Source organism: Hyperolius riggenbachi, chromosome 10 (assembly GCF_040937935.1).
Source record: "Hyperolius riggenbachi isolate aHypRig1 chromosome 10, aHypRig1.pri, whole genome shotgun sequence".
Taxonomy (NCBI): Eukaryota; Metazoa; Chordata; class Amphibia; order Anura; family Hyperoliidae; genus Hyperolius; species Hyperolius riggenbachi.
The window spans coordinates 254,582,466-254,604,677 of record NC_090655.1 but is presented as its reverse complement, the minus strand read 5'-3'; the positions used below and the strand labels follow the sequence as shown (position 1 = coordinate 254,604,677).

The window sequence follows — 22,212 nt, the reverse complement described above, 5'->3', positions numbered from 1 at the left end:
TTGGCACTATCAACCTCTGGCACAAAATTCTATAAATTACACTAGAATAGTATACAATCCAATGGGGCAAAGGTGCCACGTAATAAACACTAATGTGCTGCTAACCACACCGCACTCCTCTCTATGTAAAGTGCTTCCGTGCAAAATTATATAAATACATCAACATAAATGATGCGTGCATGCCTGCGTCCACGCCCAACAGCGCGGGCGCACGCATACACACAACATGTGCAAAAAATACATCAATCAATCAGTTTAAAAAAACAGTGATAACTACATATATTTGTATACAAAACCTATCTCCTAATATTTCCTGGTAAACCTGTGTAATAAAAAGCTAAACAAAGCAACCCTCGTGACAAAGTATACACAGAATGAATTGTGCAAAGTACTGCCAAAAGAAGATCACAATGTGAGACTTGTCTCACATTGTGATCTTCTTTTGGCAGTACTTTGCACAATTGCGCGTAGCACTTTGTCTTATTTTAGGGTATTCATTCTGTGTATACTTTGTCATGAGGGTTGCTTTGTTTAGCTTTTTATTACACAGGTTTACCAGGAAATATTAGGTTTGATATACAAATACATGTAGTTAGCACTGGTTTTTTAAACTGATTGATGTATTTTTTGCATGTTGTGTGTATGCGTGCGCCCGCGCTGTTGGGCATGGACGCAGACATGCACGCATCATTTATATTGATGTATTTATATAATTTTGCACGGAAGCACTTTACATAGAGAGGAATGCGGTGTGGTTAGCACATTAGTGTTTATTACGTGGCACCTTTGCCCCATTGGATTGTATACTATTCTAGTGTAATTTTGTAATGATCCGCTCAGCTGGCTGCACAGGCAGACAGCTGTTTGACCATTCCTCTAGTCTGTGGGCTGCAGGTCTCTGGAAGAGAGACCAGTCTTTCCTTTGCAAGTTTCTGACCTGCTCTGCTGCTGAGGAATGTGCATACATTTGTTATGCAAATCACCTAGCTGCCTCCTTTGAAGGCTGGCAGTATAAAAGCCATGTTTTCCCAGAATCCTTGGCTGGTCATCCTTCATGGTTTGTTTCTGATGAACTCTCCTAGAGTATCAGCCCTGTTGGTCTGCTAAAGTTATCTTAGAGTAATTCGTGGGACTGCACTAGGCAGCACCTCTCTGCTGCGATTGTCCTGTCGCCAGCGGTCGTTGACAGGAAATCGTTCTGTTTGTCTGGGGTGCTAACCAGAGCAGCGGTTGCTACTGGTAGCCCCTTCTGTTCATCTGTCTTGCCTGGATCGCACTAGCCTCTAGCGGTAGCAGCTGTGGATCCTTCTGATCTACATTCTTGGAGTGTAAGCTGGAGCAGCGGTTGCTACTGGCTACCTCATCTGTCTGTCTCGCTTGGATCGCACTAGCCCCTAGCGGTAGCGGCTGTGGAGCCTTCTGATCAGTGTTCCTGCTTGAACCCGGATCGCACTCGCTCTGGCGGAAAGAGCAGTGGATCTTTACTATTCTGTCCCTGAACCCGGTTCGCACTCGCTCTGGCGGAAAGAGCAGTGGATCTTTCTTATCCTGTTCCTGAACCCGGATCGCACTCGCTCTGGCGGAAAGAGCAGTGGATCTTTCCTGTCCTGTCCCTGAACCTGGATCGCACTCGCTCTTGCGGAAGAGCGGTGGATCTTATCTCTCATATTCCTGTTTTCCGTTTGTCTGTCTTGTTTGATACGAACGCTTGCTGTAGGCTCGGTGAGGTAACCGTTTAGCAAGCGTTCACGTTCTCTCTTTTCGTGTTTGTCGGTCATTGGTTAGTCAGGGTGGCGTGCTTGTCTCTGTTGCACTTTTCGTGCAGAGACCGCGCCGTAAACGCGTTCGCTGTTGCGAATGAGTGCGGTGTTCGCGTTTAGCTAGCGTTTGTTGTTTTCATTATCTTATTGTTTTGCTGTGCCTTTGCTTATTCTCGTGTTCTGTTCTGTTCTGCCTTTCTGTCACTTTTGGCAATCGCATCTCTTGCGATTGCGTTCTTGCTTTTGTTTCTGCTGATGTGTGTTCACCGTCGCTGGGTGGCGACTAGATTGGTGGACACACATTCATCCTGTTTCTGTGCTCTTTCTCTTTAAGGGCTGTTCAGCCCTGCATTGTCTTAGATCTGTACAATTCCCAGCTGGCATCTGTGGCCGTGCAGAGGCTGTGCTCGTCTGCACACCACAGCGCCATCTGCCGGTGGGAATTGCCCTCTGCTGGTGCATTGCACCTAGCCTGGGTTCACCTAATTATACGCTTGTGGAGGGTTTTCGCTGTGTCAGTGCGCATCTTGTGCGCTGACCACGAAAACGATTCCACAAGCATTACAAATTTATAGAATTTTGTGCCAGAGGTTGATAGTGCCAATCAGGATTGGCACGCACCAGGAGATTGCATTTTAACTGTTTTTATATTTTTGCTTGTTTGTCAATAAAGATTATATATTTTACTCATTGAGATCCAAATTGTCCTTGAGATATTATTTATGGCCCAGATAGGCTTTCCTTTTTCTTTTTATGTATGTGGTGTTTTGATCGAAGACCTAGGGGCATGATGACAGGGTAATATATCTCATGAGGTCTAGATTTGTGTTACTAGTTTTGAACACAGAGTTCTTTCTCAATGGACTTTCAAGTGAGGAGGCAACCATGGCAGTGCTGGCGGCGGGGGAGGCCTGATTGCATGCTGTATAGCGCTCATTCTTAAAGGGAACCTTAACTGAGAGGGATATGGATGTTTCCTTTTAAACAATACCAGTTGCTTGTCAGTCCATCTGATCTCTTGATTGTAGTAGTGGCTGAATCACACACCTGAAACAAGCATGCAGCTAATCCAGTCTGACTTCAGACAGAGCACCTGATCTGCATGCTTGTTGAGGGGCTGTGAATAAAAGTATGAGAGACACAGGATCAGCAGGAGAGTCAGGCAACTGGTATTATTTGAAAAGGAAAAATCCACATCCTTCTCAGTTTAGGTTCCCTTTAAACGCCATTAAAGTGGGCGGAGTAGGCTGTCATACCGGGGCCGGCCCAGTACGCGATGATGTCACGCGACGTGCGTCACTGCACCATCACGCTATGTGGAGACACCAGTCATTCCGAAAGAGCTGGCTGGCAGCGGGGAGGAGAGAGGCAGAACTCCAACCACAACATGGCCACCGCTCCATACATGGGAATGGGAGGGATGGCACACAGTTAGGCTGCTTTCTCACCAAGACGTTGCGTTTAGGGGATGTTATAGGGCACATAACGTGCCCCTAACGCAACGCCTGGTGGTGTTGGAGCAGGACGCTACCAAGAGCCGCGTTACAAGCAGCTCTTGGTGCGCCTGCTCTGTCGGAGGCGCTGTGGAGACCACGTGAGCGGAGCTCTCCGCATCACGTGGTCCCGCCAGCCAATCAGCGGCTGCTCCAAGAAGTAAGCACTGCAAGTGCAGTGAATGTCAAGTAGCCATGTGCCTGGCTATGTAGCGGCCTCTCTCCGCCTCCTCTCCACCCCTGAAATAAAAAAAAACCATACTGAGCATGTGCAAACAGTCTAACGCGGCTTAAGCCGCTAGAACGCACAGCATGCTGCACTTCAAACGAACGTGCAGCATTACTGTGTAACGCAACGTGGGCACTGTGAACAGCCCATTGATTTTTCATTACTGTGCGGTGGGGTGCGTTACAGGCTACACTAATGTGCGCCTGTAACGTCTCACTGTGAAAGCAGCCTTATACAGGATGGGAGGGAGGTGCTGAAGATGAGACATGCAGGCCCTGAGAATGAGATGCTGGATGCAACAATATGCTACATAGTTATTTCGGTTGAAAAAAGACATATGTCCATTGAGTTCAACCAGAAAATAAAGTACAACACCAGCCTGCTCCCTCACATATCCCTGTTGATCCAGAGGAAGGTGAAAAACCCTTACAAGGCATGGTCCAATTAGCCCCAAAAGGGAAAAAAATTCCTTTCCGACTCCAGATATGTGACAGCTGATGTAGGTACGAGAGTGTACACGGATCTACAGGAAATACAAAAAATAACGATATACAGCATACTCATAGAAAACCGTTCAGTTTCGCCTCCTCATTCAAACCATGAGGATGCAAACTGTCTGGCATATAGATCCAAAATAATAAAATAATTGGATCTAAATAGTTGTCGCAGTTTCCTTTCAAAGTCCCCTTGTTTGCTGGCAGGTTGCACAATTTCAATAACATGCCCAAAGGTCGGCTATGGATTCTGATATCTAATATCATCCCTGGGTCCCTTCACCAAAGACCCCAAAATATTCCTACTTGGGCATAAGTCTGACACTATGAAGCATGCCCCCCACAAACTGATTCACCATATTGTGACTTCCACAAAAGTCTACACTGCCTCACAGTGAGGGCTGGTGCACACCAGAGTGGTTCTGAAGCGTTTTTAAAAATGCTTGCAGGGGGAAAACCGCTTGGCTAATGAAAGTGAATGGGATGGTGCACACCAGAGCGGGTTGTTTTTTCCACAAACGCAAACTCAGGGGCTGCAGCATTTTTTAGATTTCTGAGGCGTTTCTCCCTCAATGTTAAAGTATAGGAAAGTGGAAAACAGCTCTGAAAAACACTAGATCAGAGCGGTTTTCCAGGCGTTTTTGTTACAGAAGCTGGTCAGTAACAGCTTTTAGAACCCATTCACACTTGAAAGCGCAAAACACTGGCGATTTTTGCTGGCGTTTTGCGGGATGGATTTTTCCGCTATTTCACGTAGAAAAATCACTGGGCAGTGCAGTGATTTCTCCGCAATCGCGTTTAGCGCTTCTATAGCACTGAAACGCGATCGCCGGGAAATCGCCTGAAAATGCAGGTGACGCGTTTGCGTTTTGTGATTTTGGCCGATTTGCGGTGATTAGCGTAAATTGCCCAAGTAAGAACGGGCCCATAAGGTTTAATTACACTAGCGCTTTCAAAAGCGCTAGCGTTTGAGCATTTTGCCGAAATCACCAGCAAAACACTCAAGTGTGAATGGGCCCTTACTGTAACAATATTTGTAATCTGCTACACAAAAACGCTCCAAAAAACGCTACACATGTTTAGACAACGTCTCTAAACATGCCTAGAATCGCTCTGAAATCTGCTTCAAAAACCTGTAGCATTTTGCAAATCTGCTAGAGGTTTTTGGTGTGCACTGGGCCTGAATGTGATGCTGGATACACACGTTGCGTTTCCGCGTTCGATGCGGCGTTCGATTCGCGTCGATTCGATTATTTCCGAGCATTTCCGAGCGCATTTCGATTATTTTTAGGTCGAATGCCATGTAAAGTATGGCAAATCGACCTAACGATCCATCGAACTGCGAATCGGACATGTTGGAAATAATCGAATCGACGCGAATCGAACGCTGCATCGACGCGGAAACGCAACGTGTGTATCCAGCATAACAAGCATTATGTTTTGATGATGTTTAGGACAGAATCGACAAGCTAGATTCTGAGTGCAGGTGCAGCCACAAACAGAGGCTGCAGTTAGCCTATTCAGCACAAGATGGCAATCTTTCTACTCCAAAGTGGAACGCACAGACAGGAAGAAATTAAACCAAAGAAAAGAAGTGATGTAACACCGGCAGGAAGTGATGTCACAGTAGGAGGAGAAGTTGCAGGAAAAGGCGAGGAGATATTGTTGGAAGAGGTAATTGTGTGGTTGTTGTTATATATTGAGCAGAGCAGAGCAGAGGTCAGGGTGGACATACTTTGTTACAGAGGAGGTCATAGTACACCTGTCACTATCCTGATCATCCCCCTTGCCAAGAAGCCAGGCTGCCTTGCAGGCCCTCTTACTCTCAGATGGAGATCACTGCCACCAACCCGCCAGGCACCACTGGTCACCTTTAGCCCTTAGGCCACCCGTCCAGCCTAAGCCACAAAGCCAGGGGGTGGATTTTTAGAAGAGGCCGCACCACCTTTGCCCCCCAGTCATATCGGCTGCTGCTGTAAGGCTACTGGAGTCTCTGCTGCTTTGCCCAGGTGAGCTGGTTTCCAGTTCTGTGTCCCCAGGGGTGCCAGGCCTCCAGGGGCATAGCAATAGGGGTTGCAGAGGTTGCGACCGCATCGGGGCCCTTGGGCCAGAGGGGCCCCAAAGGGCCCTTCCTCGACTACAGTATTAGCTCTTTATTGGTCCTGTGCTCATAATAATCACTTCTACAGATACTTTGAATAGTGGTAATCATTACTAAACTGCTCCCCATCCCCTTCTTGCACCTCTGACACTATAGTTGCCATTGGCAGGTTTTGGTGTGCCGTATCAATTGTTGTATAGAGTGCTTGGGGGGCCCCATGTAAAACTTGCACCGGGGCCCAGAGCTCGTTAGCTATGCCACTGCAGGCCGCCATCCCTGGTTCTGACCCTCGGGGTGGCCAAGTCCTCCACCACCCATCTGTTCCTGCAGTCAGATCTCCCCTGCAGCTTCTTGTTTTGCACCAGGCGGAGCAGCTCTCCCAACACCTGGAACATAATCACACTAGCTGCAGTCTTACAGGCTGCCACTGCCCCCAATACCCTGTCCCAGTTGGCCGCAGCTATCACCTGCAGTCAGTGGTCCACTACTGCAATTTGCACACCAGCCAGTACACCCCTCCATAACACCTGAGGCAGGACCGAGTCATCCACCAGTCCAGTGGCGTAACTAGGCCCCACCGGGCCCCCCTGCAGAATTTCAGAGCGCCCCCCCTGGGCCCCGCTTGGGGCCGTTTTGTGGGGGCTGGAGGGGTGGCAGCATGAGGGGAAAGCCATGGCCACAGTTGGTGGGGAGGGGGGAAGTTCCCCCCCCCCCTCCCTCACCTCGGGGCTCTCCCCTCCTGTTATACCGGAAGTCGCATCAGAGGCTAGCGAGAGGAACGCAGGCTGGAGCGCACGGAAGGTATGTATCTGTTTGCTGCCTGCCGCTGCCCACCGACACACATTTAAGCTGGAGGGAAGCGCAGAGGGGAGAGCCCCGAGGTGAGGGGGGGGGGGACTTCCCCCCCCCCTCCTCGCCGACTGTGGTCACGGCTTTCCCCTCATGCTGCCACCCCTCCAGCCCCCACAAAACGGCCCTGAGCGCCCCCCCCCCCCCCCCGCGGGAGCAGGGGCTGCAGGCCCTATTGTTACGCCAGTGCACAAGTTGCAGTATCACAGGCCACCGCTGCTAAATCTCTCAGCCTGTAGCTCCCAGGATTCAGCAGGCAAAACCACACTAGGCCAGGCCATGACAAACCAGGCCAGGACACTAACCAGGACTTTAAAGGACTACTGTAGGGTGCTAACTATTGTTAGTTTCACCACTGACAACTGTACAGCCTAGATTATCCTCCCTTTTTAATCTATCAAAAGGCAGCAGCATCCTGTACAGATCAGATCACCTGACCACATCACTGAGGATGGATGAGGACCAAATGACTAAGAGGATATTTAACCTCACCCTGGAGATCATCTATCTGCTGACTGGAGAGGTGAGGAGGATTCTGGATGTCTCTTATCTCTATTAATAAAACACACAGCCAGTGCTGCGTCGAGGTGGGGAAGGCATTAGCCCCTGAGGATGCAGCCATGACCCCTCCCTTTGAGTGCCCCCCTTGCCTGGTTGATACAGAGTTGCGAGCAGAGCTTGTAGTGTTGCTCCTCATTGCTTCGGGAACTCAGTCATGTTGCTGGCTTGCAGAAACTTCTCTTTGCCTCCCTCTAGTGGTGTCTCTCATTATTTTCATCACTAGAGGGAGACGAGGAGATGCTGTGAGCCTAACGCAGCTGAGTTCCCAGTGAGGTCAGTGGGCACTACAGGATCTGCTCACAACTCTGCGTGTGGGGGGCTTCTCAGTTTAAGGGGTGGCCTAATACTGGAAGCTGATCTGGCTATCTAAACTGGGGAGGGGGGCTCATCTGGCTTTCAGACTTAAAGAGGAGGGCTGTCATACACTGGAGGAGGGGCGGGCTGATCTGGCTATCTAACCTGGAGAGGGGGCTGCCTAATGCTGGAGGAGGGGTGGGCTGATCTGGCTATCTAACCTGGAGGGGGCTGCCTAATGCTGGAGGAGGGGTGGGCTGATCTGGCTTTCTGTCCTGGAGCGGGCTGCCTAATGCTGGAGGAGGGGCGGGCTGATCTGGCTATCTAACCTGGAGGGGGCTGCCTAATGCTGGAGGAGGGGCGGGCTGATCTGGCTATCTAACCTGGAGGGGGCTGCCTAATGCTGGAGGAGGGGCGGGCTGATCTGGCTATCTAACCTGGAGGGGGCTGCCTAATGCTGGAGGAGGGTCGGGCTGATCTGGCTTTCTGTCCTGGAGGGGGCTGCCTAATGCTGGAGGAGGGGCGGGCTGATCTGGCTATCTAACCTGGAGAGGAGGGCTGACATATACTGGAGGAGGGGCGGGCTGATCTGGCTATCTAACCTGGAGAGGGGGCTGCCTAATGCTGGAGGAGGGGTGGGCTGATCTGGCTATCTAACCTGGAGAGCGGGCTGCCTAATGTTGGAGGAGGGGAGGGCTGATGGCTTTCTGTCCTGGAGGGGGCTGCCTAATGCTGGAGGAGGGGCGCGCTGATCTGGCTATCTAACCTGGAGAGCGGGCTGCCTAATGTTGGAGGAGGGGAGGGCTGATGGCTTTCTGTCCTGGAGGGGGCTGCCTAATGCTGGAGGAGGGGCGCGCTGATCTGGCTATCTAACCTGGAGATGGGGTTGCCTAATGCTGAGGAGGGGTGGGCTGATCTGGCTATCTGTCCTGGAGGGGGCTGCCTAATGCTGGAGGAGGGGTGGGCTGATCTGGCTATCTAACCTGGAGAGGGTGCTGCCTAATGCTGGAGGAGGGGTGGGCTGATCTGGCTATCTGTCCTGGAGGGGGCTGCCTAATGCTGGAGGAGGGGTGGGCTGATCTGGCTATCTGTCCTGGAGGGGGCTGCCTAATGCTGGAGGAGGGGTGGGCTGATCTAGCTATCTAACCTGGAGAGGAGGCTGCCTAATGCTGGAGTACGTCTTCAGTGTCTTTTTAAGTTATGGAAAGCCTTGCTTGTCTTCATGTCATGTTTTACGGCTGTTTGTTTCTGTTCCAGGGTTTGGGCGTTTTTCTGGGATGTCTTTGTAGAGGTCCCTGAAGTAGTGGAGCCACTACTGTCCTGGAGGGGGCTGCCTAATGCTGGAGGAGGGGCGCGCTGATCTGGCTATCTAACCTGGAGATGGGGTTGCCTAATGCTGAGGAGGGGTGGGCTGATCTGGCTATCTGTCCTGGAGGGGGCTGCCTAATGCTGGAGGAGGGGTGGGCTGATCTGGCTATCTAACCTGGAGAGGGTGCTGCCTAATGCTGGAGGAGGGGTGGGCTGATCTGGCTATCTAACCTGGAGAGGGTGCTGCCTAATGCTGGAGGAGGGGTGGGCTGATCTGGCTATCTGTCCTGGAGGGGGCTGCCTAATGCTGGAGGAGGGGTGGGCTGATCTGGCTATCTGTCCTGGAGGGGGCTGCCTAATGCTGGAGGAGGGGTGGGCTGATCTAGCTATCTAACCTGGAGAGGAGGCTGCCTAATGCTGGAGTACATCTTCAGTGTCTTTTTAAGTTATGGAAAGCCTTGCTTGTCTTCATGTCATGTTTTACGGCTGTTTGTTTCTGTTCCAGGGTTTGGACGTTTTTCTGGGATGTCTTTGTAGAGGTCCCTGAAGTAGTGGAGCCAGAAGTGGCCATTTTGCCTATGGAGAGGGCTTTTCTTGGGCTTTGTGCTGATTTGGTTCCAGGTCTCCCAGAATGAGTTGTCCTGGAGGGAGTCCTTCAGCTTTTGTGGGAGATGTGGCTTTTTTTTCCATCTGAGGGTGCCTTTGTATTGCCTACTTAGGTGATTGTGGGCTTCCTGGTTGTTGGGGTCTCTGTGCTTTTGGCTCTCTCCTTTAAGTATGTGTGTGTTTCCCTCAGAGGTCAGGTAGTCCTTCTCTGTGCCTGTTTTGGCATTGAGGTCTTTAGAGATTAGCATCCTGCCCTGAGACTGGAAGTGGCTGGCATCTAAAGTGGGGAGGGGTCTATCAAATACTGAGGGGCTGATCTGGCTATCTAAGCCGGGAAGGAAGGGCTGCCTAAAACTGGGGGCTCATCTGGCTATCCAAACTGGTGAGGGGGTGTCACAAGCCCCATAGTGGCCGGACCGCACAATGCCTTCCAATCGGTTTCAGCACACAGACCATGCAATCTGTGGTTGCAATCGGTGCGCAGAAACCGCTGGGATTTTGGCAGCAGACTGACTAGACGGGAGCTTGTGAGTTACGGTAATACCAATTACACACTATTTCAGGGTATAACTGCCACCACCTATGTTCTAATGGGACAGAGGAACCCACTGACTGGCTGATTCTAGACCTGCAAATAAAAACGGCTAAACACACTCTAGTTTATCTAGCTATCAATAATAGTAGCAACTCTTCAGAAACTAGGTTCGGTTTTGTGTTGCTGAGTCATAGGTGTAGCCGAACAAATAAATGACGTTAGCGTTGTTTATTAAAAATGCAATATAAATAATTAATATATACAGAAAATCGTTAAAATCAACAATTATAGAGACAAATAATAGCACAGTATGGAAAATAAAATTAAGGGAAAAAATACTTAAGTTTGTGGAAATATGTCCTTTCTGGGAAAACTCGTAAAGTTCCTTTGTTTCAGTTCAGGCAAAATGGCCACCAGCCAGATGGTCCACTGGCTGGCTGGCTTGATCAGGTGATGGTACACAAGGGAGGACTGAGGTCCACCTGCTGGCAATGTGGTTTTGATGAAGCTGGTTTGGGGGTGTGGTAACGCCTGCCCCCTCTGAATTACCCACCAATGACTGCCCACCTCCTCCTAGGGGAATTGTGAGCTTAAATTGTAAAACACTGTAACTCATAAACGATAAATGTCATATTTATGTGGATAGCAGATTCATAATTGTCAGAAAATACCGATTAATATGACATCTTGCATGAGTGCGTTAGGCTGTCCTGTCCCCGAGAAGGGTCGTACACCAATAACCGGACAGGTTATTGTTTTGAATTTTATATCAGCACATTGGGCAGATTTTAGCGAATAAGACTATATGAATTTCATAGCTGTGCTATACACGGTTTTCATTTAACAGACAGAAATCATAAACCGCATGCATTTAATTCTGCCCCCCAGTAGTGCCACTGTGTCTGCTCTTCAGTGGACCCCTGTGGAGTTAGCTTCCTTTGGCTTCCCTTGGATGAAAGCAACCTTTTGGGGGGTTAATTATCATCTAAGCGTGACCAGCTAGAACAACCTTTGACGTATTACACCAGGATTCTGGCTAGGGTTTCACACCTCTGTGTCACTGGCCAGCAAGGAACTCTCTTGATGAAGTTAATTTAAACCAACATGTCTTTACTGGTCAGCAAACATATTTCAGGAAAAGAAAAAATGTCATTCTGATCACTGCAATGGCTGCGCAAATCTAACCAGGAAGCGATCAGAAAATCCACTGCGTGAATCTTCCTGATTCGCCTGCATTTCTCATGGCTGTTCCATGACAGCTCTCCCTGGGGTGAAGGCCTATAGACATACATCCACAAAATGTGTGGCGTTGCTGCTAACTTGAGATATCTGGTCTAGTTCCCCATTGCAACGGGATAACTCATTGGAGCCTGCGGCTCGGTTCACCTGGACAGGTCTCTGTCCGCTACCCTCAGGTTTGACCCGACATGGACCATTCTGGACAGGGCGTTTGCGCCACCGCGTTCGGATGTGGCGTCTGCCAGGACAGCTGACAACGGGCAGTAGGTCGGGCAGGTCAACAGCCAGCCCAGGCAAGGGTTCCTTGCTAAGTGGCTGTGGACCTAAGGGAATCCCTGGACCGTCCCAGCTCCTGACAGACGGCACATGCCTTGCAGTATCTGGCTACATCACTGTTCATCCTGGGCCAATAAAACAGTTTTCGAATACAGCAAGTGTCTTGCGGACTCGCAAGTGCCTTGTCAGAGGATTACCATGTGCGGATTTCAGCACATGTCCCCTGAACGCACTCGGGACCACAAGCCATTTGGTATTCGCATGTGAACTACCAGTGGTGGGTTGCACAGCCTCGCTGTACAGTCTTCCACTTTTCCAATATACCTTGCGAGGGGCTCAGAGGCTTGCTGCCTGAGCGCCTCCAGGCTTGGGTCACTTTGTAGCGCTGCTGTGAATGCAGCACTGTCAGTTTCAGCCAACTGGCTCAGGTCACATGAAGTCAGCGGCTGAAAGTTCTCACTTTTGGGTTCAGCACTCAACGAAGAGTCTGGCACTGAGTCCACAACCCTTGCAGCACTTTCAGTTGCAGCCAGCTGGCTCATGTTACATGAGGCCAGCGGCTGAAGGTTCTCACCACTGGGGTTAGCACTGAATGAGGAGTTTGGTACTGAGCCCACAACCCTTGCAGCACTCTGGGTGACTGCTAGCACAGGCACAGCATTAGCATTACAATAATTGACATTTTTTACATCATTGACACATGCATTAATGACAGTGACAGTCCGGCTTGCTCAACTCCGAATTCGGGAGACACCCGGATAGTTGCTATCCCAGTACACCTGTGCGGGCTGGGCGGGGGGGTCAAGCTTACCTGTCTGACGTCTTCTTCGTCGGTCCGTGGTGCCTCCCACGATGCGTTCCACGCGCATCACGTGACTATAAAGTAGTCACGTGACCGCCGCGTGGTACGCTTCGTGGAAGGCGCCACGGACGGACGAAGAAGACAGGTAAGCTTGACCCCCCCCCCGCCCAGCCCGCACAGGTGTACTGGGAGATATCCGGATAGCAACTATCCGGGTATCTCCCGAATTCAGAGTTGAGCAAGCCTAGTGACAGGTACAGTAACATTTTCATCACGGATAGTTTGTACATTAAACACAGGTACTTCTGACTCAGGTACTATTAAACCCAGTACCCTTGAACTGGGCACATTCAACCCACCTCCCCCTGGTGCTCCCCCCAGTGTGTAAAGTACCTGGTGGTGGGCGGAGTGTCTGTCTCCTTCCGTGAGCGTCGAGGTGGTTGCGGCAGGTTCGTAAAAGGGAACAAGCTTGCCCAAATCAGTCCCCAACAACACAGGGACCGGGAGATCATCCACAACCCCAACAACCCTTTCTTAACCCCCCTGGCGGTCTAATTAATTTCACCAGGAGGGAGATCAGCAGTTTTTTTTTTTTTTTTAAATCATGTAGCGAGCCCAGGGCTCGCTACATGATAGCTGCTGCTCAGCGGCATCCCCCCGCCCGCTTTGCTCGCCTTCGGCGATCTCCGATCAGGAAATCCCGTTCAAAGAACAGGATTTCCTGGAGGGCTTCCCCCGTCGCCATGGCAACGGGGAGGGATGACGTCACCGACGCCAGCGACGTCGTGACGTCATTGGGAGTCCCGTTCCACCCCTCAGCGCTGCCTGGCACTGATTGGCCAGGCAGCGCACGGGGTCTGAGGGGGGGGGGGCGGCGCGGCGCGACGGATAGCGGCGATCGAGCGCGGGGCGGCGGCGATCGGTGTGCTGACGCAGCTAGCAAAGTGCCCAGCAGGGCCTGAGAAAACCTCCTGCGCGGCTTACCCCGAACTACGTTCGGGGTTACCGCCAAGGAGGTTAAACCCCCACCCTCCCAGTCGAGCTTCACTCTCGCTTGGGCTATGTGTAAAAGGGTGCCTTTCACTCCAGTAAGGGCAAGGGATCGGTTGGAGCTGATGCTCTCCTTTGGAACAAGGTGTGAGTGAACTAATATGATGTTTGCACCGGTGTCTCGGAATCTGGTGACAATCTTGTCGTTCACTCTCACAGGCTGCTGTTGGTCGGTTCGGTCACGGATCTCCTTTCCGCGGGCAAACAAAACAAAATCTGATGATCCAGGCTGTGGTTCGCTGGCTGGTTGCATCTGCCGTGGGTGCGGTACAGGTGATCCTGGTGCTGGTGGTGTTTGCCTCCGTTCAGGACAGTCGAATTTCATGTGTCTGGGCTTGCGGCAGTAGTGACAGGTGACCCCCTCAGGTGCTGCAGGCCTGGGCGCAGCAGCTGCGCTGGGTGACCACTGTGGTGGCCGGCTCACAGGGGCAGGAGAGTCTGCCAGGGTATTGGGCTGACCTCCTCTCCAGCTAGATGATGCAGTTCAGCGTTTGTCAGGCACCCTGGTAGTCACAAAGGTTTCAGCGAGGTCTGCAGCGACAGTCGCTGACACAGGCGTGCGGTCCAGCACAAACTGTTGTACATCAGCAGGGCAAATGTTCAGAAACTGCTCTAGTACTATCAAGTCCTCCAGGACATCATAAGACCCTTTGGTGAGGCCTAGAGTCCACTGGCGGAGTGTGGTGACTAGACTGCTGACCACATCTCGATAAGAGTCCGTAGATTTTTTTCTGCCAGGACCTGAACCTTTTTCCGATAGACTTCTGGCGTCAGCTGATATTTAGTAATGATAGCGTCTTTTATAGCTGCATAATCATTATCTTTTTCCACAGGTAATTCTGCGAAAGCATCAAGCGCTTTATAGCGCAGCAGAGGTGTCAGATGTCTGGCCCACTGGTCTTGGTACAGACGATACTGACGGCATGCTTTTTCAAAAGATCGCAAAAACAAGTCAATATCAGTGTCTTTTTCAATCGTAGCAAATTTAAATTTTGATCTCACGGGTGATGTGGCTCCTTCAGCAGGGAGGCTGGGCGATGAACTTTGGCTGGCCTGTTGAACCTTGGCCATGTTCAGTTCATGCTGTCGTTGGCGCTCCCGTTCTGCAGCTTGGCGCTCCTCACGCGCTTTTGCAGCCTGGCGCTCCTCTCGCACGCGCTCCGCTGTGTACTGCAGGTACTTTTCCAGGTCAGTGTCCATCAGTTTTTGTAATGCCTGCTGCATTACCGGGTCAGCACAAATGGACAGTCCAGTACTGGCCGGTTCCGGGCGAGTACTTGGAGAAGCTCTGAGATCGGGGTCCATACTGACAGCCTCCTGCGTAGCCATTGGAGCAGGGCCCTCAGGATGCTCAACCTCAGTACACATAGGATCTTCAGTCTCTGGTTCCCCTCGACTTGAGTTAGATGGGCTGGTGTCCACCTCAGCGGACACATCCCGCTCCCGCAGTTGCTGGGTATCCCATTGATACAAGTCTGTGATCATGTCCTGTTTGTTCTTGCGGAAGGTGTCAATGCCCCGCGTTTGACAAAGATTTGCCAGATCTGCTGGGCACATATTCTTGTAGTTCCCGGACATTTTCATGCCAAATAAAATAAAACTTTTGGGGAGGGGTACTGGCTACACCAGCCTTGCTCAACCTTTTTACCCTGGAGGAACCCCTGCAAACAATTTTTTGATCTTGAGGAAACCCTGCATTTATTTTGCAGGAGGCACGGTCTTTAAAAGTATGTGTGGCTTTTTATTTCACTCCCCCCATTACACTGCCACTCCTTATACTGTATCCTGAGCCACCAATTTAGTGCTTCTTGTTTCAGTACCACCTATTATTGTGTGCTCTATTATACTTCCACCACAATGGGGGAAAATGCCAAGGAACCCCTGCAGAGTACTCAAGGAACCCTGGGGTTTAGAAAGCCTGGGCTACACAGTCTCTGTGTATATATGAAAAATATATTGCATTCAGCTACAACACTAACAAATTAGTTCATTTCTCGACAGGGCTAATTTGATAGCGCTATCTGAGATGCTTTCAGCACAACACAGATCCCAAACGCTGCCAAACACTGTCACAAGCCCCCTAGTGGCCGGACCGCACAATGCCTTTCAATCGGTTTGAGCACACAGACCATGCAATCTGTGGTCGCAATCGGTGCGCAGAAACCGCTGGGATTTTGGCAGCAGACTGACTAGAAGGGAGCTTGTGAGTTACGGTAATACCAATTACACACTATTTCAGGGTATAACTGCCACCACCTCTGTTCTAATGGGACAGAGGAACCCACTGACTGGCTGATTCTAGACTTGCAAATAAAAACGGTTAAACACACTCTAGTTTATCTAGCTATCAATAATAGTAGTGACTCTTCAGAAGCTAGGTTTGGTTTTGTGTTGCTGAGTAATAGGTGTAGCCGAACAAATAAATGACGTTAGCGTTGTTTATTAAAAATGCAATATAAATAATTAATATATACAGAAAATCGTTAAAATCAACAGTTATAGAGGCAAATAATAGCACAGTATGGAAAATAAAAATAAGGGAAAAATACTTAAGTTCGTGGAAATATGTCCTCTCTGGGAAAACTCGTAAAGTTCCTTTGTTTCAGTTCAGGCAAAATGGCCACCAGCCAAATGGTCCTCTGGCTGGCTGGCTTGATCAGGTGATGGTACACAGGGGAGGACTAAGGTCCATCAAAAAGATACACACACAAGCATGTGTTGATGCTTGTGTGTGTATCTTTTTGATGGTTCTGGTTTACCAGTGCTTGCACCTGACCAAGATGGAGCTGCAACCATAGTTACTAATTGGTATTTGCTATAGAGGACTGAGGTCCGCCTACTGGCAATGTGCTTTTGATGAAGCTGGTTTGCTCCCTCTGAATTACCCACCAATGACAGCCCACCTCCTCCTATGGGAATTTTGAGCTTAAATTGAAAAACACTGTAACTCATAAACGATACATGTCATATTTAGGTACATAGCAGATTCATAATTGCCAGAAAATACCGATTAATATGACATCTTGCATGAGTGCGTTAGGCTGTTCTGTCCCCGAAAAGGGTCATACCCCAATAACCGGACAGGTTATTGTTTTGAATTTTATATCAGCACATTGGGCAAATTTTAACGAATAAGACTGTATGAATTTCATAGCTGTGCTATACACGGTTTTCATTTAACAGACAGAAATCATAAACCACATGCATTTAAATCTGCCCCCCAGTGGTGCCACTGTGTCTGCTCTTCAGTGGACCCCTGTGGAGCTAGCTTCATTTGGCTTCCCTTGGATGAAAGCAACCTTTTGGGGTGTTAATTATCATCTAAGCGTGACCAGCTAGAACAACCTTTGACATATTACACCAGGATTCTGGTTTACGGTTTCACACCTCTGTGTCACTGGCCAGCAAGGAACTCTTTTGATGAAGTTAATTTAAACCAACATGTCTTCACTGGTAAGCAAACCTACTTCAGGAAAAGAAAAAATGTCATTCTGATCACTGCAATGACTGCGCAAATCTAACCAGGAAGCGATCAGAAAATCGACTGCGCGAATCTTCCCGATTCGCCTGCGTTTCTCACGGCTGTTCCATGACAGGATGGGGGCTGTCATATACTAGAAGTACAAACAATGAAGAGCTTGTGCACAGGAACCCCAATATCACAGTTGCTGGAGTGCTGTAAGCTGATGCAAGATTCCAAACATTCAAATTGTAGAAAAAAGTGGCTTGGTACATCCAGGCTAAAACTCCAATTTATTACAAAGTGATTAAAAATCCATACAAACAATCCAACGGTACAGTAGGATATGGAGAGAGGGTGTAAGCACAATTAAGAGTCTACAGCTGTTTCGCACCCAGGTATAGGGTGCTTCATCAGGACAATAAGCCCCCCTAGAGACCCTCCTTACATACTTTATACTTGCTAGAAGGTCGACGCACGCAGACGCCGAACAAACACGCTGGTCCCCGATTCACAATAACTTCCAGAATGCTATGCGTTCCAGCTTGCGGAAACCGTAATACACTACATTAGCCTATCGATGTGGCCAGAATTGGAGGCGGACGCCGTTGCGTCTACACTGAAAGGTGACTCCTCCAGTGACGTAGGACCCTGCCACGCACTGGCACTGATTGGGAGGGGAACACAGACAGTGCTGCATATAATGGTAACCACAGCAACCCCCCAAACGTAAATAAAGAATACAAAACACTCGCGGAGCACCAATTAGCGCCCCCACATATGTTATGCCCCACTATAACTGCACCTACCCACACATACAGGGGGACAAACTGCAAGACGGAGTCTGGTGTGTCCAGAAGGCTCTAAAGATAAAGAGAAGAGAAGAAAATTAAGAAATACAAATACACAAATGCAAACTACAAAACTGTAAGAATATTAAAACCTCTTAAAGTGGACTCTCCCATGCTTGGTCAGGAAATCTGATCTTCATCGGCTCCAACTAGATATCCATGGCTTTGTCTGGGCAAATAAAAGACCCAGAGTCCTACGTGCTAATATGTTCCAGCCCGGGGTTAGGGGGGGGCCTATCGCTTCCAAATCTATATGGCTATTATAGGGCAGCTCAAATGGCCCAGGTTGCCCCTATTTTTGCTGGTTTGAGGGCTCCATTGTGGGTGGATCTAGAGGCATCTTTATGTGGCCCTTATAGTTTACAGTCATTGGTTTGGTCTTCAATCCCTAGGTTATCCCTCCCTAAACTTGCTCTACCTTCAACTCTCCTAACATTACAGCTGTGGAAAAGGTCCAGGGAGCACCTGAAACTATCCTCCAGTCCTTCATCTTTAACGTCCATAATAGGTAACCCTGATTTTCCTCCCGGCTATTTGCAAGATTACTCCTGGGCGTCCCGCAAAAATATGACTAATCTTTCGGCTTTTTGGTCAGGCCGAAGATTACTCACCTGTCGAGAGGTCCTGGAGAAAGCAGAGCTTTCGCCGAAATACTCATTCCAAATCACCCAAATCTTATATTTTTTTCGATCAATTGTCCCCCGTGGCTACACCAATCAATGCACCTTTTTTGAAAATTGGGTAACCGGTTCACCCCTGGACGGCGGTCTTATTTCTCAGCTTTATGCTACCATTATAGAACATAGTTCTTCGGGAATTGAGCAGATTAAGAATTTTTGGACCACGGAATTTCAGGTTTCCCTGGACCAAGAGGACTGGCTGGAATGTTTCACTACCCTCACGAAGGGAAGTTTGTACTATTCTTTAATAGAGACAAATATTAAAGTTTTTCATAGGGCCTACATTACCCCATACCGACTCCATAAGGCTCATATGTGGTGGACATGTCCACTAGTGTCATTTTTTTGGAACAAAGTCACAACACTGATCCATAGGGTTACCTCCCTTACGGTGGGGTTGGACCCAGCAATTTTAATTTTCGGTCATAAACCTCTTCATTTTACTCATCAAGCTCAAAAACTGGCGGCTAATTGGAAGTCCTTTGCTTTACCAACTAGACCCCTTATTAATAGAATTCATCAGCTAATGATAAATGAAATAATGTTGGCTATCTCCTTAGATAGAATAGATCACTTCCAAAAAACTTGGGACCCCTGGATACAGTATGCGGACAATACAGGTCTTCATTACACTATGTTTAGCTAATTCTGCTACCCAATGGGTTAATTTTTGGACCTGTTCTTTCCTCTCCTGCCTTGGGTGACCCGTACCTCCATCCCTTATTAAGATAATCAGTTAAAGAGACACTGAAGCGAGAATAATTCTCGCTTCAGAGCTCATAGTTAGCAGGGGCACGTGTGCCCCTGCTAAAACGCCGCTATCCCGCGGCTAAACGGGAGTCCCTTACCCCCAAACCCACCTCCCGCAAAATCAATGACCAAATTGGTCGTAGATTTTGCTGCTCCTAGAGGCAGAGCTAACGGCCGCAGCCCTGCCTCTAGTCGCGTCTATCAGCGGCGCATCGCCGCCTCTCCCCCGCCCCTCTCAGTGAAGGAAGACTGAGAGGGGCGGGGGAGAGGCGGAGATACGCGCTGACAGACGCGCGTGGGGCAGGGCTGCGGCGGTTAACCCTGCCTCTATGCGGAAGAGGGGATGCGCTGCACGGAGGGGGATTTGGGGATGAAGGGACCCCCGTTTAGCAGCGCGATAGCGGCGATTTAGCAGGGGCACGCATGCCCCTGCTATCTATGAGGTCTGAAGCGAGATTCATTCTCGCTTCAGACTCTCTTTAAGCCTTAACAACTCCCTCCTTCACTTCTCCTCTATTATAATAATAACTAACCCCGTCATTGATAAAATACCTATTCTATATAACTTCACCACTGGCATCCACTCAGTGGAACAGGAAGGGTAATGGCTAGGATTTTCCTGGCTTAGGTTGCTGACCTGTCCACTTCTTTTTAGCAATAACTATTGCTTAATAATTGGTCTATAGTCTATAATTTAAAGGCACTATTATTTGAGTTGCCCCAGACTCTAACTTAATTTCTGCCTAGATAATAATGATTTAACAGACTGGGTTCTATTTTTGGATGGAATACTGTTAAATGCTACACAATGTTCTGCCTGTTTCCTTAGACTTTTTTGTAGATTTCGAGCGCAGCTGTGCTATGATGGACTATGATTACCAATTGTCTTGTTTTTTCCTACTTTGTCGCATATCCCATTTGGGATGGTTTGTAATTATTTTGCCAACTTTAATAAAACTGTTTGAAACTAAAACCTCTTAAAGTGAGAGCAACTATAAGAATGCTAACCTGTCATTTCGCTCATTCATACCCAAGGATCCTGTTAAATTGAAAAAAGAAATCCAATAGCTTTCCCTCCTCAGCAATTTTCTATTCCAATCTCCACCCCTCCTATCCCTGGTCACCAACTCCAACCCAAAAAATCTGAGCTTAGTGGAATCTCCTGCATGGGCCTCATTCATGTGTTGCATGACTCTGGGACAACCTTTAGCATGGGGGTTGCCCAGGGACCTGCAATGTTGCTGGTAACGTTCCTGCATCATTTTTGTTGTCTGGCCAACATAAATTCTCTGGCAGGGACAAAGTAATCCGTAAACCACTCCACTAGTTCTACAGTTAATAAACTGTTTGAATCGCACTGTTACTAGAAAATTACAACAGGAGCAACCGCCACATCTAAAATTTCCAGTAGGTACCCCCTCCCCAGAGCCAATCTTGAGATTGAGTGCTTACAAATTCACTTTTACTTAATTGATCCTTTAGGTTGGGCACCTTCCTATAGGAAATACATGTTGGGAAACTACATTTTTCACTCAACAATCTGCTTTGTTGTGCTATCCACCAGATTTTTAATGGATTCAAACATGGGGGAATACATAAAGTGCATGAAGACTCTATTGTTCTTAGACCTGACTCTTTTACACAAAAGGGAGTCTCTACTCCTATTAGCCGCCTTCTCAAAAGCTTTCACTATTACCTCCTGTTTGTACCCTCTGGCCACGAGTCTTTCATGCAATTGCTGTGACTGCTCAATGAAGTCCTCCCAAGTAGTTGTGTCCCTTCTAAGAGTTCCTTCTAACTGACTAAATGGGAGTGATGTAATTGTTGAAGGTGGATGATAACTTGTTGCATGTAATAGGGAGTTGACGGCTGTCTGTTTTCTAAATGTTTTTGTTGTTAAAGACCCCCTGCTGGCATCTATGCATAAATCCAGAAAGTCACCTTGCTGTGCTCCCCATGTATACATAAAGGCCATGTTGACGTCATTAACATTCACATATTCCAGTGTTATCCCCAGAATTTTGATGTTCAGGGCTCCATAAACATATGACTGGAATGCTATTATCTTTGGTGTCATTGTAATGACACACAAGAAGACATGCTGAACAGCCCGTAGCAGAGAGGAGAAGTGTGGAGAGGACTGTGAGGTGCAATGCAGGCAACTTGTTACAGATGGGGGAGAGGGCAAACTTTCTTCACAGCAGCTGCATCTTCATCACAGCTTCCCGGACCCTGTACTGCACAGTGTAGTTATAGTCGAGTACAGGAACGGAAGCAGAATACTTCTGTAGCTGCTATTAGGTGTCCAACAGCTGCTAATAGCTGTAAACTTCAGCTCCCTGCTCCTGTGCTGGCTGCCTGTAACGAACTTCAAACGTACTTGATAACGGGGAGGAGAGGCAAACAATCCAGTGATCAGAGCAGCGCGTCTTCTCTAAACTTCATCTCCCCCGCTGCTTCTAACGTCATAGAGATTTCCCCGCCCCTCCACACTATTGACAGGAGCTGGAGAGGAGGGAGGCGATAGCGTCTCTGAGTGACAGCGGCCCCATCTGCATAGACACAGCCGCTGCTCGCTGTAATGAAGCAAGGGGAGAAATGTCATTCTGCCGCAGACCAGGGCAAATGGCAGCCGGGCGGGGAGACAATTTCAGGTGGGTGCTCCGCCCAGCTGAATAGCTCTGGGGAGAATACTGTATTCCATAAACTGTAGAAATTCACTTTGACTGCCCTCCCACACCACCAAAATATCATCAATAAAGCAAATCCAGAGTTTGATCCTCCTCAGGAACGCGTTCCCCCACCGAAAATATGTAGTTGGCCTCCCAGTGGCCCATGAAGAGGCCGGCATAGGTGGGGTCCACCGGGCTCCCC

General features: G+C 49.0%; 1 protein-coding gene across 1 annotated transcript in view; it reads left to right on the top strand.

Annotated features, from left to right (window-relative positions):
- The first annotated feature begins 5,595 nt into the window (after window positions 1-5,595).
- LOC137537107 (oocyte zinc finger protein XlCOF7.1-like) overlaps window positions 5,596-22,212 on the top strand; it is a 101,799-nt gene continuing 85,182 nt past the window's right edge. Inside the window, exons 1-2 of the mRNA XM_068259245.1 lie at window positions 5,596-5,650; window positions 7,331-7,449. Coding sequence (XP_068115346.1) covers window positions 7,378-7,449 — 72 coding nt within the window. The 5' untranslated portion in view covers window positions 5,596-5,650; window positions 7,331-7,377. The remainder of the gene's footprint in view (window positions 5,651-7,330; window positions 7,450-22,212) is intronic.